Below are 17,720 nucleotides of genomic sequence, written 5' to 3'. Positions count from 1 at the left end.
TTCTTGCAGAGGCTGCATATTTTGACAGCAGAGAGGGGTGTGCCTAAACAAATCTCTTTCCGCTCCCTGTAACTTTAGTTATACATGATGGGATTTTCCATTCTCTGCAATGTGCAGTGTGTATAAAAAAATGTTTTTTGCCTGTACTTGCCATAATATGAAACATTCAGGAAAACAGAAATAGAATTACATGATACATTATTGTTATTTTTAATGTCTACTAGAGCAGCTGCAAAGTGTTTTCATTTTTTGTAGCTGTAAAGCAACAAATAAATGCTTCACTAAAAAAGACAGATTAAGGTTTTCTTCACATGAAATGTCCTGTTGGAATAAGGTAATATTCATTATATATCTAGACTCATTAAATATGCACTGCTGGTCAGATTTCTAAATGCATGAACATTTAATGCGTAATGCTGCTTCAAAGGCTGGTAAATCATCAGTAATGGATTCCAAAAGTTAAAATATATCTGAGAGAGTAATGGCTAATATTAAAATTGTAACTGTGGGGAGTAAGAAAGTAAAAAGTAAAAAAAAAAAAAAGTAAAAGCTTTTAGAAAATCATCAAAGTACAGTAACAGTAACAAGTCAGTGTGTTTTCAGCTCTTGCTTGTAGTGGATTGTGTTTTACAGATGCGGAGGCGGAATAGGTCAGTCAGTGTAGGCAGAGTTGTGTTGATAGTTGTGTTTAGATGTTCTGCTTGTAACCATCTTCTCTTTGTTGTAGAGCCTCTGGCTGTGCTTATGGTTTCACACTGTGTGTGTCTGTGTTTTTCTATGTGTGTATGTGCATCTTCAGATGGATGTGTGTGTTTGTATGCATGCCTGCAGGATGTGTGTGTGTGTGTGTGTGTGTGTGTGTGTGTGTGTGTGTGTGTGTGTGTGTGTGTGTGTGTGTGTGTGTGTGAGAGAGAGAGAGAGAAGAGGTCAGGATATTTTGTGCCTTCTCAGATGTGCCAGTGCAGTGTGTGATCTCCAGCTTGGCTCTTTCATGTCATTGTTCCCCCACTGTCTGTGCGCTCCCCACGTCCTGCTTGATCTTGGTTCCCCTCCACCCCCTCTGTCCCACCATCCTCCTCCCTCTTCCCCTTTCTTTCCCTCACACCTAACATTGTGCGTCTTTCCAGCCTTACTTGGCATCACTGGGGAATATCTAAATGTGACATGTTTTAAACCATTAACTGCTAATTGTGGATACATTCATTTTACTGCCAACCATTTCTCAAAGCATACTTTTTAATATTAATTCTAACCTTTTTGGTAGTGGCTAGTTTACATTGATTTCACTTCATTACAGCTTGGAGACCCTTAAAATCTGCTTGGCCTAGGTAATAGATTAGATAGTTTTATTAGGTTTTGATAATATCATTGTGAAAAAAGGCCATTTTTAAGGTTTTCCTTGATGGTCCATCCTGAGTTAAGGAGAAAAAACCTGACCTTTAAAAATAAATACAGATAACAACAAGCCACCATGGACTTTTAAAAATAATGAGAATGTCAATTTGGTTATTCAAAGGTTCCCTTTCAACAAGCACCACAAAAATGCCAATAATAGAGGAGCCCTGAAGTTTTCTGAACTGAAGTCTGTTTCCCGAGTTACATCACATTAACTTTAACTTCAGTCTGACAGAAAATAAAAACTGAAATTTTGCAGGAAATACTTTTACAGATGTTATGTCTCTTAACCTCCTAAGACCCAAGCTTTGGTTTGGTTTGCATTTTAGATTTCTTCTAGCTCTTTAGGTTTAGGTGGAACCAATAAATATGATAACCTGATATTATCTTTGAACATGAAGCACTTGAAACAAAAATGATGTCCACATATGGGGACACGGTCTGAGTTTCCTCAGAACACAATCAAGAGACCATTGTGTAACAAAGTGCAAACCTCTTTTATTTCCAGCCTGAACATTTTTCATTGTTACTGTTGCATATATAACTGTTTCAGCTTCTGAACATGGATATGGAAAAACAAAGCATGCAACATATCCAAAAGCCTTAACAATGTGCTTATGTTTTGTTTTTGCTTTTTTGTAACGCTCCAAAACTACTACTCCAAACTAGGAATGTCCCTTTTGTCTGTGGGAACATTTGATCACACTGAACCTTTGTGAAAGACAGTTACACAGAATTAAGTGTTATGGTTATGGACACCAGGTCATAGGTGGTTAATTGTTGTATACAGGTACAAATCCATGGCAGTATGCTGCTCCCCTATGACGAAATGTTCTTATTATAGTATGCACAGCACTATGCTATTGCATATTATTTCTTGTATACCAACATCACTTCTGTAACATTATATGTTTGTGCTGTAATTTCTGATAAAGAAACATATAAGACACCAAATGATGAGATCACTACATGATCTGAAAGCTTTTTAAAAAAAATCTATATTTAATTCTTATTTCTTGGTCAATTGCTGCTTCACTCCAAACATTCAGGCCATTACCAAAAATAAAGTTGTGTCAACAAAAGTCCCACATACGTTATTACAAATCTTTGGCCATAATGTATAGAGAAGTGTTTGAATTTCTACAATGAGTGAAAAAGCACTGAAAAATCATTCAATCTCTTCTGTTATCTGAAAACTCTGCAATTGTTGCATCACCTTGATTATTTTAACATTCTTCTTGCCTTGATAGAAGTGAAATCAAATCCTAATTAACATATAGCCCCCCCGCCCTTTTCTTTCTCTCCATCTTTTTGTAGATATGGGGATTCTACAAGCAAGGCTACAAGTGTAAAGGTAAGAGAGCAGTTATTGTACAGCTGCTGTACAGATGTGAGGTTTCATCGAGAAATGTGGCCTTCAGAGAATTAGTGATTCTTTTTGACATCATTGATTTCTAGCCGTCAAACACATGCACACACACCCCTCTGTAGATAAAGATCCACACAGGTAGAGAGCTGTGTAAATGTCATCAACACAGACACCATGGCAAATATATGACACACGTTTACTCTGTGTCCACACACACACACACACACGCACACACACATACAGCTCTGTTCACTAAGAGCTAGATAAGCTCCATCAGCTGAGACCACACAAGTGCACATCCATCCATCCATCTTCTATACCCGCTTTTCCTGTTCAGGGTCACGGGGATCTGCTGGAGCCTATCCCAGCTCTCTCTCGGGTGGAAGGCAGGGGTACACCCTGGACAGGTGTACCCCCTGTCTATATCTGTCGCAGGGCCACATATAGACACACAAAGACAGACAACCTTACACACTCACACTCACTCCTACGGGCAATTTTAGAGTCACCAATCAACCTAACATACATGTTTTTGGACTGTGGGAGGAAACCGGAGTACCCGGAGTAAACCCACGCAAGCACAGGGAGAACATGCAAACTCCACACAGAAAGGCCGGGATGCGAACCCACGACCTTCTTGCTGTGAGGCAACAGTGCTAACCACTCAGCCACCATGCTGCCCCTACAAGTGCACATACAATGCACAATTATTTTGTCCTTTCAGGACTCCCAGGAGGCTGGTGTTTGACATGGGTGACTCATTTCTTAAATGTACATACACACAATCAGACAGCCTCCCATCTTGCTCTCATCCTTATGGTCATTAGCTCCTAAAACACACACTCGGCTCCCTGCTCCAAATGTGGCCCTGAGGGTCTGTGCTGATGCTAGAAATGAAGGAATGATAATCTGCAGACATTCAGCACTTTAAATAACTTACGCTACATATGTTTCCATCCAGATGCCAAGCAGAAACTTTGGAAATTATGTCACATTTGAAATGCAAATCATGTTGGTTTCCATCTGTGGCAGTCTAACCAGAAATCATTGACTACAGCTTGGCCTTAAAAACAGGAAACGCTAGAGAGTAGGAAGATACAGGCGACATTTTATTGCCTTGTCAATTGGTCAGCAAATTGACACCACTGAATCTCTTGCTCAGTTAATCAGGTGCACAGCATTGGTTTTCCATTCTTAAGTTAAGTACTATGTCAATGTAATAAAAGCCTGAGGAACAGGACCTACTTCTGTGTGTGTGATATTACACATCCATGTTCTCCTCATTCTCTTCTTTGAATCACTAACTCTCTCTTGTCTATTATTATCCTCAACATTAACAGCTTACTCGTTCATTCAGATTCATCTCAGGTCGGCCAGCTAAAGCTTATTAAATAGCTTGCAAGTTATCATCAAACAATCAAGTTGCATAGCAACTAATGTAATTAATGCTTCCTAGAGCCTTTGAGGTCCTGTGATCTGTTGCCTTCTTGTGTTTTGGAGAACAAAAAAGACTCCTAATCTCTTAATTAGTAAGACCTGTTCTGTTTTCTTAAATTGACATTACAATTTTTTCTTCTAGAATTATTTCATCTTAGCTTTTCTACATAAGCAAACTCAGTTAATAAAAGATATGCAAAAGGCACAAGATTAGTGGAAAATGGCAGGGAGGCGAACAAGACCAAGCACAAAAACTTTATTTTGCACCATGTATGTACACACATAAGCACAGTCCACTCAAAGCCCCGAACTTTACTCTCTCCAATCTACTCTCCAGTCTCTGAGCTGGACTGTGGGAGTGTGAGTGTTCTGACTTGTTCCAGTGCGTTAATGAGCCCAGAGGAAGTCACTGGGAGAGCCCCACAGCCATTCATCCCCATTACCATTGTTAGCCCGTTCTCTGGGAGGCAGCGAGAGCGGCAGGAATTAATTGAAATGAATCACCCACTGCAGTTCAGGAGTAGTGTGTGTAGTTTGGTGTGTGTTGGTCAGACATTTAGGCTTGCACATGAAAGGAACCTGTTTGTGTACTTTATGGGTGTAGTGTTGGCACAATACCAATATTTGGACTTTCATGAGAATGCTATACAGCTATGGTCTCACAGCTGTAGCTTCATATTTGAAGGACATTAATCTAAATGTATTTCTCCAAATGTTAAACTTTTCCTTTAAGCCTACTTCGCACCCACCCATAGTGTCAAGAGTTGGTAGTGACATGATATTTTAATTTGCAACGCACCTTTTTTCAAAGTGTCAAACTAAAGTGTTGATAAAAATCTTTTGCATTGGTGTCAAGAAGAAGTTTGACAACACTAGTAATGTGAGTGTGTGTGTATTCTGGTTGTTTGACACATTTTCTTGCTGCTTTGCTGAATGACCCCACTGTCCTGTTCTCTCAGACTCCCCCTGTTTGACAGAGTTGTTGTCAGGCACAGTGGGCCTCACGGCATGTGTGTGTAACTGTTCATGTGTCTGCACGGCATGTAGAAGCACTATCCTGTCTTTTGCCCAGATGTTTTTGTTAGCATCCGTCCCTCTGTCTGACCATGTCCCTCTCTCTCCACTCTGCTCTTTGTCTTCTTCCCCTCTCCTGGCCTTCTTCCCGTCTCGCCTCCTCTCTCGACGACTCTCACTCCCTATCCTCCGACGCCCCCGTCCTCCCCCCCTCTCCCGACACCTCTCCCTGCCACCGTCATTTTCCCTCTACACAAATGCTCCTGCTGCAGCCTGTGGGGTGAACTGCCACAAGGCCTGCCGAAGCCGCCTGGCTGTAGAGTGCAGGAAGAGGACCAAGAGCATCAGCCACGAGACGCCCCCGGCTCTCCAGGCCAGATCGTACAGCTTCCCCCCTCCTGCCAACACCCCGCCCAGCCTGCAGAACACAGGTGAGAGGGCCTGTGGCTGCATACAGGCCAGAATCAGTTTTATGTCATCTATTTCTGTTAAAATCCAACATCAGATCATAAAAGGACAAATGAATGTGTGAAGCTTTTTTCATATTATTTAAATACAATATAAAATAATTCTATTAGTGTTCTTGATTTGAAGACAGGCACAATATGATTCACCAAATTGCTCATGCTCATAAGCAACACCCTAATAATCCTAAAATGTAAAAAAGAAACAGTCAGAAAATCTGTTTTTTTGTCATCAGTTTAGTTGAGCAGTATAGTCTGGAGGATTTCTATAATAGAGTTTCAACATTTTTCTTGTCACCACTGCAACACCTCCACTTTTTGAAGGGTGCTTTTGTGTCCCTCCAAGCATACGGAGCTCTGACATTTGGAAGATATTCTCAGACAATAGAGAGTAATTTGCAATGGAAATTTGATTGGCCCACCACAGCGGGGCCAGTGACTCATAGATGCAGTGTTTTCATCGGACATTAGGAAAAGTGGAGCCCTGCCTGGCTCTGTTCTATATCAGTCTGAAACTGTTTGATCAATGGACCTGACAGTACAGCAAGGAAACTGAATTGGCATGGTAAACAGAGTGTTTTGCATTTCCATTTGACTGACCGATCTATTTCTTTTTTCTTTATCCTCAACTTTTCGGTTTTCCCCAGTAATTGCTGAGGAGGATATAGAGACAGTGGAGGAAGGAGTGTTTGATGTCCACCTATAACCAGGTGAGAGTGACGTTCACTTCGACCGCAAAAGAGATCTGAAAACTTCCAATATTCATTGCATTCCAGCTAGGATTGTTTTTGACAGTTAATACTTTATTTTTTTTTTACCTACAGTCATTTGACCCGTGTCTCTAAGAAGTTTCATCATATGCTGTACAAATTAACAGTTTAAAAAGCATGAAATCCGAGCTGTGTATTATGCATTTTTTCCACAGCTACTTCCCATAATCATTTTCCTAACATTGCATTATTTTTACCACTCCCTTGACACTACTGACTCTCTGGACATCACTCTATGAAGCTGGAGCTTAGCTCAGCATAAAGACTTGGAAGAGGCGGCTAAGCTAATGAACTGCTGCCTCTACCTTCATATTTACGGACAGAAATGAGAACGCTATTAATCTCTTAATCTAACTCTTGGCAAGAAAGCAAATTGGTGTATTTTGTAAAATGTTGAAGCATTTTTTAATCTTGGACTATATGCAAGTGTCTGGCTGGTCTGGAAGGATCTTAATTTGATGGTACCTGCCAAGCTTCTTGGCTTCTGACCTATTGAAGAAACAGCAAAGCCAGTTTCTCATTATTGAGCAATTTAGTTCAACCGGGTACCAATTTTCTCAGACGTTGATTTGAACCAATATCATAGGCTGGCAGAGGTCACACTAATCAGGTCTTTACAAGGAGACTGAGTGTGGATCATGTACTTAATGTATTCATTTGCTGTTGGTAACATTTTTATTGAAGAGCTAATGTGTTTACATGTGTTTCTTCAGCATGTAAGCATGTGCCACTGGAAGGATCATTCCTTGTATCACAGTCCTTGCAGGAACCTTGAACCGAAGTGTGGTTTTGCTGAATAGGCCAGTGACAGTCTCCAGCTCTCTATTTTAGAATCCCTCCTACGGTTGGTGCACAAGAAGCCAAATCAGTGACTCTCAGGAGCCAGACACAAAATGTGCTACAGTATGTCAGTTTTTCAGCCCTCTACACTGAGGAGAAATTGCACTGAACACACGCCAGAATACCTACATGCTGCCACACAGTGGACATGTACTGGTACAGCAACTCCACTCCAGCTAACTCACATCAATGCGACAATGTGAATGGAATGTTTTTGTATGATTTCCGTGCAAATTGATGTATTTTGATTCCGTCGGCCGAGTGTTATTGTAAAATCTTACTATATATTAAAAAATCCACAAAATTGTATTTTTTGGTGAAATGTCAAAGTCAGTGGAGTTTATAATTTGGGAGCACTTTGCTGCAGATTGTAATGACTGTCTACTTCTTCTTTAAAACACAATAGAGGTGCTGTTATTGCCAAGAATGTAAATGTGCCACCCAGACTAAGCTACTGTCTTCTTTATCTGAGAAACTGCGCTTTTTATTGTTTATCTTCTTGTTTCAAAATACATTTCAGTGGACCAGTAATAGGACCAATTTTGATGTCAGGTAAAATATTGATGATCTGTGGTGCCAGTCTGTAAGTGTGATGACAACAAATGAAAGAGCTGAAACAACTGTGTGGACAGTTACAGTTGTGATGGGCTTTAAAAAAATGTTATTTCTGTCATGTTTTCCTGAATATCTAACTGTGGTGTTGTTTCCACTATACAATACTGTCTTGTACCAGTGCACTGATAGATGACCTATCCTCTCGCAGTACTGTGAATGTAGCAGAAAGTGACATGCTGCTCTCAGATGAAGAACCCAAGTCTTTCCAATAAATATATTACCAGCAGAGAGCAGGAAGCTTAACTTCACACCAATTCCTGGAGTAATGGGGCTCTTCATTTGACAGCAGCTTATAGATATATTTTCCTGAGAATTTGTTATGATGCAAAATGTAGTTTGCTGTTTTTATCCTGCATGCTTCTCCCCACATGGCTCTATTCTCCAGCCAGCTGAGGATTTCTTATTTTTTAATGTAGCACGCCAAGCTATCATTTATTTAGGAAACATGAAGTCTTGAAATTCCAGACCGAGAAGATGTTTCTGTTGCTTTGTGCCTGTGGAGAGATGAATTCAGACTTTGATTGTCATATTTTTAACTACTGGTTTGTCAGCGAATGAGGCTTCTCACATCGCAGATATTTATTTTTCCTCTATAAATAGCTAAATAGCTGCCAGTCCTTCTGTGTCCTGATGGAGGATGTTTGTTGTTATTCTATAAATGAATCTCTGACTGATGTCATGTTCCTGCTTGTGGTCCCTGTTTGATTCTTCAGTATTAAATGCAGAAGGCCTCTCTGTAATACATGTTCTGGCTAAGATTTTCTGTGACTAATAAAAAGACACTGAAGACAATGAGGTTTTGTGGTGTTGGCCATGTCTTCACTTTTATTCTTATATGTTTCTCCACTTTCCGATGCCATATTTAAGCTGCTTCGTGCTAACAAACACAATATGATTTACTTACAAATTACTACAAATGGTATAGCCATTACTAATAATACTGAAATTCACTACTATTCTAGTCATGTTATATCTTGAAGAATGAACATATAGCTCTCTCTGTAATAACTGTAATATTGCTTAACACTAATACTAGGGTAGCCTACCGCACACTGGATATGACATATTGATGCAAATCCTTTTTCGGAAGCTTCACCTCTTATCAACACAGCAACTGCAACACAACATTAAAAATGAAAACTATTTTAAGCACATCCAGTCCAAAAACAGACTCAGTTCTACCGTGGCTACCACACACTTCTGCCATCTTTCGTGTGACCATGATCAGTGTCCTCTGACTATTATAGACATTAATAACCAGCCTTGAATGAGCCTTGGAGTCAATGCCAAATCTAATTACTCTCAGAGATGAAGTCAGTCTGGCCCTGTATTTGCCCGGCTCGCTCTCTCTATGTTCTGTTCAGTGGGAGGACATTGATTCGGCTGCATCCAGCCTTTTGAGTCTGCTCATATCTCATCTAGTACTATGATACAGCTAAATGCTCTCATGTGGGACTGTGTTGGCTAACAATCAGCTGATGAACTGTAGAGGTGATGCGTTCATAACTTAGCCTATCGACCTCAGTCACACACACAATTGCATTCAGTGCTAACTGCATGATTATGCAACTCATTCATTTCCTGTGGCTGCCTATTGTACCAGCAAAGAAATACTAGGTCCATCATAGAAAAACAGATGAAGAAACACACATTTATGGACATTTTTGTTGAGCTGTTTTGGATTGTAAAACATCAAAATAAATCCATAAAGCAAAGGAGATGCATAAGAAGGGTATGCCTGGGCCTGGGGGCTAACAAAGAACTGTTTTGTTGTTTAGTGACATGCTGGGCAGCATCCTCACAGGCTATGAAATCAATCTTGAAATGTTTAGATTTGTGCCTTTGTCTTGATAGCGGTCGATACAAGGTAGACAAAAAGAAGAAGGAACCATGTCATAAACCTGACACTCTAATGTAATATCCTCTGTGAAATATCACACACTCCGCACATCTGTCCACCACCACTGTTTCTCCAGTGCCTGTACAATTGTGCCTTAAACTGTATATGGTCATCATGGCACTGAACATCTCTTTTGCCCGCTGATTTATAGCTCCCATTCAGCTATAGAAAAGATCTCTCAGCAGCACAGCCATTTAGCCTGCAGTCTGAGTGATATTGATTTGAAAAGTCTGAAATGAGGCAAATTGAATAGCACCGTGGCTAATTACATTGTAATGAAGGCAGGAGGGACATAACCTTACACTTTGTTAGCACTCAAACACTGTGACCTTGATAGCAAGGAAAGGAAAGATTTTAGACCTGATAATTGAAACACGGCAAAGATGCCCCTTCAGCAGATGGTACAGGTCTATAGTCCTGTTCAACTAAAAAGAGACTCCAATGCACAGACCCCTGATTGGTTATTTGTGCAGCACATATTGGCAAATAAACATTTTAGCAGCTATAGATAAGTATAAAAAGTTATCACGGATTGGAGAAAAAGGATTTGGCACAATGAATGCAGTATTGATTTGTTCAAGCAGCAGATCACTCTCAGATTTCCTCTTGTAAGACTAATGAACAGATTATTGATTTAATGTCCACTCATTAAAAACCAGGACGATAGCCAAGATCTCCCATGATTTGACGTCTGCTCATCTACTTGAACCCACCATGAAACCTGGATCCTGCAATGCCGTCCCCTTATGGTGCCCTGACTGTTAAGCATCTGGAGCTTAACCTCAAGGCAAAGGAGGGTCGTGGCCTTTATTTACCACTTGGTGGCAATATTGAGCTGTTGAATGGACTGTGTATGTGTGTGTGTGTGTGTGTCTGTGTGACATGGAAGGACTCCTACCAGGAAGCTGGGAACACTGCCAGTGATGTGGCAAGAAAACAGAGCCGCTGTCGGTGGCTTATGTTGAATCACAATGCAGCATCACAATGTAGATAACAGAACTACATTTCTGTGTTGTTTTTATATTTCTTCCCATAAAATCCAACCTGTGCATATACACAAGCAGATACATATTATAAATGAGATGAAATGTTGCGTCATGCTAGGTTTTCTTAAGCTGACAGCTTTTCTTGTGGTGTGTCTCTTTTGCCCACACAATCACACAGACGCAGACCAGTGAAGAATGACCTCCTCCAATATCACTGCACTTCCAACAGTTTGCATGCTGATTCTCAGCTGTGTTGTGATTGTTTCATCGGTTTTGTTTTGTCTTGACTTGACTGAGAAAAAAAAAGGTCTTAAAGATGATAATAGTACTAAATCTATATACACGACTCTGATTCAGAGTAATTTTTTAATTCAGCTGAATAAATGAATTTGATGGTGAGTAAATCAAGTCAAATATTCTCCAGCGAAAGTGCTTCCAGCACTCAAGCTCTGCTTATCTGGCTTTGTCCACGTTTAAGAAGCAGCTGGGCAAATAGTCTCACACAAAGTCGAAAGAGCTGTACGAGATGTCTGTGGCCTTAACTGCATTAAAATCGTGCCTGATCCTAGTGAAGCACTCAGCACTGTAAGGAGGTGGAATCCTCGTTACAGTAGAATTAGTTCTGATGAATATTGCTTTAAGAAATTTGAACTTATGCAAAAGAAACCCTGTAGGATGTAGTTCAGACCTCTCCACTCAACTGGGAACTTAAAAAAAATAGAAAGAAGCACTTCTGTCATCAGGTTAAAGACTGTGGTTTCAATACTCTAAAGCTTTTTAATAACTTCCTGAATTAAAGCAAGCCAGAGACAGTAACGAAGGTTGTATGGTATATTTTCCTAAGTGCCTTGTAAAACCAGTCTCTGATATCTTAAGAGGAAGGAGTCAACACATGTAGAGGCACTTTTGAAGCTTAAATGAAGACAGAAAGCATGCTGGGATCTTCATTGTAACATTGTTTCAGATGAACCCTAATATTAAATATGAAGATATCGAGGGTGAGAGACCAGCCAACCCTCCACCTCTTCTTCCATTCTCTCTGCTCCTGCCTGGTGAAGTCTCATATACCTCTCGCTAATACCAAATCAAGTCACTGTGCCCTCAGGGATTAACACAAAATCAATAGCAGAGCATCTGCAGCAGGGACAGCTTGCATATTTAATATTCCTGAAGCTGCAGGACTGGGAGAAGAATCTGGGGGAGAGAAGTAAACCTCCACAGTAGGCAAAGTGTGTTTTGACTGATGGACCTGTAGATTGTATCTTGTGACACGGCCATCACCAGATAGCAGTGCACCTCAGCCTTATCTGTGTACATCCCGTGTGCCCACTGTTGTCAAGAGTTCTCTGAATACAGAAAGACAACACACTTGCTCCTGTGCTTATTTTACAGTCACATTGCCTTCCATTCCCTTGGTGTGTTTTTTCAAGATTAAAACCTGTGCTTTGGTGCATATAAGATTCCAGCTTTGCGGTATTCATGAAAGCGCAGATAGGCTATAAAAGTATGCATACATAACTGACTTCAGTACAGAGCTTTCTCTAAAGGCAGGTTATCTGCTCTCTGAAAGGCCAGTTATATTTCATCAAGTCTGCTCTCAGTCCAGTGCCTAATAATCTTCTGATTTTTCAGCTTCTGTATCTTTTAGGTCATTTATTCATTTGTGTGATGTTACTGTTACATCAATCGGAGGTGTTACAGACGATTTATCACTAGAGGACATGTAGGTTTTTAATATTTATTTGTTGGTGTTTGTTGGGTGCATGCAATACTTTGTTTCCTCTCACAAATCATAGAACACAATACCTTGAAGATCTGATTGCTATCATCTCAATTAACACAAAGATACACTCATACAGAGACTGTGTACAATAAACATGAGTACAGCTCTGGTCAATGCCATGAAGCTGTTGGGTGATAATGGATATCTGGGGGAAGCTTCAGATAGGGCTGCTGCCAGTTGAGACAGTATAGGAAAATTGTTTGCTGCTCCTGAATGTTTTTTTTTTTTTTTTTTGAGGTATCGTTGGGCATGTCCGATTGTGAAGAGACCTGGTGCACTTTCAAATCCCACTGGAGGGATTACATATCCTGTCTGGCATGAAAACCCTTTGGGATACCCTGTGAATAACTAGAGAAGCCTCCTGCTACTTGGCCTGCTGCCACTCAGACCTGGACCCCCTCCAGTTACTACTTGTACATGTAAATAATTGTCTTCTTTAATAGCGTCTTTGCAAAGGTGGTTGCCAGTTCTTCTGTTACTTCATTTTTTTGGGGTCTCTTTATCGTCTTTATATGCTGAAGGCAATGATCTCCTCCTTCATGCATCTGAGGGAAACACAGCCCCTCTGCTCAAAAGAGCTGCTTTGTCTCACCCTGTTCTGCTGCATAACCCACCTTGACGGTGGGTGCAGAATGGGAAATCAGTGGAACTAATACACATATCATAAATCCTCAATTTCGAGGAGGGAGCGCTCATAAGTTATTCAGAGATCCACTCTTTATTCTGTTTTCCCTCTCCGAACAAATCAAGCTCAAGACTAATGTAATCATGGATGGTGAGTGGCAAGAGAGGAATGGAAAGAGGAATTAGAAGGAAAAAACAGAGGGGTAGTTGAGGACATGGGGACAGAGCATCATCTGAGGGCTATTATGCAAGAACTATGAGAACCTCAGTGGCACAAAATGCCTCTCCTCATCACATTCACTTGTCATTGTGGACAGAGCAGGATGCTAAGGTTTTACAAGTCCATAAGAGAGAACCTTTCAGGTTTTTTATGAGAAAACGCCTGACAGACATGTAAAACCCACCTTTATTAAAGACCACTTAAGCTGCCTTTATGACGCCTAACAGCACTGACTGTTTGATACAGGCATAATCTGGCTTCCTGCTGTTTTATAGGGCTTATGGTGTATGAGTAGAGAGGCTATGGATGCAGTGTGATGGAGCATGTGACTCATCCTGCATGTACTGTAAGAATGATGCTGTAGAAAGTGAAGAATTACTGAGAACTTCATAGCTTCACACTAATTGCTCCTGTTTGGATTCTGTTTGGGGCCGGAGTGTATCCCAGCATGCAGCAGCGGTGGGCAAGTGCCAAAATGCAATACATAACTGTTCAACCTCACACTGACACCTGAGGGTTGTCCAGCATCTCACAAACGATCTTTCTAGAGCAAGAAAGGTTTTTGACAGGAAGTAAGAGCAGCTATTGAAGAAGACTACATCCTCAGGCCCTTCCTCTGAAACTTCTTAACATGACTCAGAGGGACAGAGAGGAAGAGGATCGCTACGTTCACGTGATGGTTATATAATCCTCCAGAGAAGATTTAACTTGTCCCCAGGCTCACTGGAGCTTTAAACCCTGACAAGGAATCCCTGACCAGGGGAAGTGATTCCACTCGGGGCCCCTATCCTCCCAGGCATGAAAGCTGGATGTACAGTATGTGGCTATACATCCAGCCAAACCCAGTGGCCTTATGCCTGGCCAGCCCCCCCCCCCTCCCCCAATCTCTCTCCATTTTTCTTTTGCTCTCTTCCCACTCTTAAAGCCTTGGTTTTAATTGCTTTGAAGCTGAGTGCTCACCTCTGGGAACTCAACAGGATGTTTTACAGAGCTTTGGGGAGCCTGACTATTAATAAATAAAACCTCCCTTGTCCTCACAAGTTCCTCACCTACCTTACTACACTACAGTGGGATGGAGTGGATTATGACAGAGCAGTATCAACAGCTTTTGGTAAGCTATAATTCTCTCCACATTAAACCAACAAAGAGTGTAATTCTGAAAAAAAAAAATTAAAGGGGCAAAATAAATTGCTTTCTCTTCACCTGCTACCTGCTACCATCTACCACCTATGTCATCAAGCAATAACATGCAATGATAAGTCCACCCGTATCATAATATTTCCAGTCTAATTTGTAATATCTCATATAAATGCCATATTTCATAGAAATGCCATAAAGCTGAATATGGTTTAGTCAGTCTGTCTAATTATCATTCTGAATGAATGATAATTAGAATGAATGAATGAATGATCTTAAAAAAATAACTAAAGCAGCACATCTTTTATTCTTTGCTGTCTTTGTTCTTACTTACAGTGGCTTTCCTACTATACAGCTCTTAGTTTTTGCTTTGTTGTTGCGCTGCAAGGCAAGACTTTACACCCAGGCTTTATAAGTGTGTTATGTCTCTCTAAAGCTTTCATAGCTGTATTGACCTTATAACAGAGCTAAAGACTGAGGAAACGATTGTTCCCAAATGCCCTCACTAAAAGCCTGCTCGTCCATACTTCCATTCATGTCTCCCTGAAAAGATAAGCCTTTATCTAGCCCTTAAAGGAAACATCCACCTTTAAAGCGTAATCATGTCAACATAACAGCTTTTGGCGATGAGCCCTGCACATCTTCACTGGTTTTGTTGTGTGGGGCTTTATTTGCTACATTGAATGAGAGGATTGTATTTGTCTCCAATGACAGGTATTTGCAGCAGAGAATCTCGTTTGAGTTAGCACGCTGATTTATATTGGAAAGGTAAAGTCATCTCACCGTATTTGCTTTGTTGTACAGTTGTAACAAAAAGATAATTAAATTAAGGAAAATGAATCAATTTCAGAATCCAATAACTCATGGAGTTAGTGACAAGCTGAAGTGTACTAACAGTAACCCCAACACACTGAAACACAACAAAGCTGCAAAACAAAGTGTGTTCTGAGAGGTGCAGCAAACATCATGCATTCAGTCAATTGTGACTGTGAGAATACAATGTAGGCCTGTGTTTTACTGGGGTTTGTCAATAAAGCCTGACATACATACCTCAAGCACTAATATGATAAGAGAAAACAGGAGCACAAAAGAAAGTAAACTACAACAAATTGCAACAGAATAACAACAGCACATTGAATCTTACAAACTTTTGCTATCCAAGGATATTTTAAACTTTTCTGCATAAAACTCTGCCGAGATATCTCTCCTTTAGTGTGGGTACATAGGATTTGCTTCTTTAATGAAGACTTATCTTCACTATGGGAGCCCACCTTGAATATACAGACCTGTTCCCCTGCTTTAGTTCCACTCCCCAGGCTATGTGACTAATTAGATGCAGTAATGCATCGTGATAGAGGGGGGAGATATTGAAGTTTAGAAAGGAAGAGAGGCTATGAGATTGATCTTGTCCTAAATGATAGAGGAATTGATCACACCTGCACATGGTGGAAGAAGAGGAGCGATAGCATTCCCTAATGAGAAAGAATAGCCATTAGTGACAGAGTTAACAGATATGCAGGCAATCTCTCACACTGATTAAAAAGGCTTATGAGCGCTGTGACGCGTTTGTCCTCCACATTCAGCAGGAACAAGGGGGGAGGGAAGGCAATAGAAAGGACAGTGATGAAGCAAATATCAGCCCCAAATTCAGATTTTCGGACTTTTGATCTACACTGTTTTTTATGTTGCCCTCTTTTTAAGGGTTTGTAGTGCAAATGACTGCGAATGCTGTGGTCGCAGCTTGTGTGTTGTTTTGATGCTTTCTTAAAGCATAAGAGCAGCAGCACAGGTGGGTGATGCAAGCTGATGACATGTCTTTGCTTACATCTGTTATGTTTTTGCATTGTACTGCTGTGCTATAATGCATGTGGCATCCATCATGCCTGACATGCCTCAACAATCAATTTTTTACAGTTTGACCCAGATCTCATTAGACCCTGAAACAGTTAATTTGCATTTCTTGCAAAGTAATATCACCAGTAAATTTTTGTATTTTGAGCCTGGGAATTCAGAATGAAGTACAGAATGAAACAAAAACAGAAAATAACCAGATTAAAGTGGCAAATTAGAGTCAAAATGTCCATAGTGAGGTATAAAATGACTACAGAGAAATGCAAAATGAGTATAAGAAACAATAAAGAGCCCACAAAGTTAAGAAGGACTCTCTCCTCTCCTTCACTTCATGTGTACAAGTGCTGGTGAAAGCTGTGTGACAAGGTTGACTGATAGGAGTAAAAATATATGGGAAATAGTCTGATGTCCTCCATATTAGATTGCTAAGCATCTGTAAAGCCAGCCGGATAGAAGAGGGCACTACAAAATGCAACAAACTTTGGATGCCAACACACTTAAAACCCAATGAAGAAGAAGTCGCAGCCAGTGTAAAGTTTTCCCTTAGTGTTTCACCTCATTGACGTGCTTGGGTCAAAGGTCACATGACAAAAATGGTCTTTAATGCTGTTAAATCATCTACAATCCAGTTTTTTGTTAGCAGCCATACTTTTAAGACATCACAATAGCTATGTGGCTTTGTAATGCATCGGTTCCAAATGTTATTGGTTGTGTTTCCACAAACAGCAAGGCCATGTTCCCTTATCTAACCTTCTATTGTTGTGAGCTGTATCTTGCCTGACAAGTCTCTGGAGCTCCATACTTCTCTGGGCTCAATAATGTGTGAAAGGGTTGTTGTCAGGACAGTGTTTTCACATTCACATCTTCACATGCACACAAATATATGCACACACTCATCTCTCTGATCCCTGTGCCCTTTCTTTCTAATGTAACTGTGCCATGGTGACAACTTGCAGCATCAAGCTTTTTGTTTTCACCAACTCAGCCTGTTTCTAAGCTCTCTGTGTTGTTAAGCCTGATGTTTTTGCAGAGATAAATTGACTTCCATCCTCTAACCCACTCTCTTCTCTATTTACTACTGTTTGGGTTTTATTGCTTTAATGGGGTCAAATAATTGCAGATTGTAGACACCATTGTTCACTACACTACATTAGATTGTGCAACAGACAGTTTGAATTGAAGTCTTTCGATGTTCCAAGCTGGGGCCTCCACCCTAATCTTCCCATGTTAATGAGTTTGATGGATCAGATACGACCACACACACACACACACACACACACACACACACACACACACACACACACACACACACACA

At 40.6% G+C, this 17,720-nt stretch overlaps 1 protein-coding gene across 4 annotated transcripts in view; it reads left to right on the top strand.

The window, feature by feature from the left end:
- The window catches only part of LOC113138715 (RAS guanyl-releasing protein 2), a 29,684-nt gene extending 20,993 nt beyond the window's left edge, over positions 1-8,691 (top strand). For 3 of the 4 annotated variants that reach the window (XM_026321415.2, XM_026321408.1, XM_026321393.1), the window contains exons 14-17: positions 2,713-2,749; positions 5,488-5,646; positions 6,327-6,389; positions 7,163-8,691. In XM_026321415.2, coding sequence (XP_026177200.1) covers positions 2,713-2,749; positions 5,488-5,646; positions 6,327-6,385 — 255 coding nt within the window. In that variant the 3' untranslated portion in view covers positions 6,386-6,389; positions 7,163-8,691. The remainder of the gene's footprint in view (positions 1-2,712; positions 2,750-5,487; positions 5,647-6,326; positions 6,390-7,162) is intronic. The other variant, XM_026321402.1, reaches the window with a different exon arrangement.
- The last annotated feature ends 9,029 nt before the right edge of the window (positions 8,692-17,720 follow it).

This window comes from Mastacembelus armatus, chromosome 18 (genome assembly GCF_900324485.2).
Source record: "Mastacembelus armatus chromosome 18, fMasArm1.2, whole genome shotgun sequence".
Classification (NCBI taxonomy): Eukaryota; Metazoa; Chordata; class Actinopteri; order Synbranchiformes; family Mastacembelidae; genus Mastacembelus; species Mastacembelus armatus.
The sequence above is the reverse complement of the archived record's forward strand: the minus strand, read 5'-3'. Positions and strand labels throughout refer to the sequence as shown.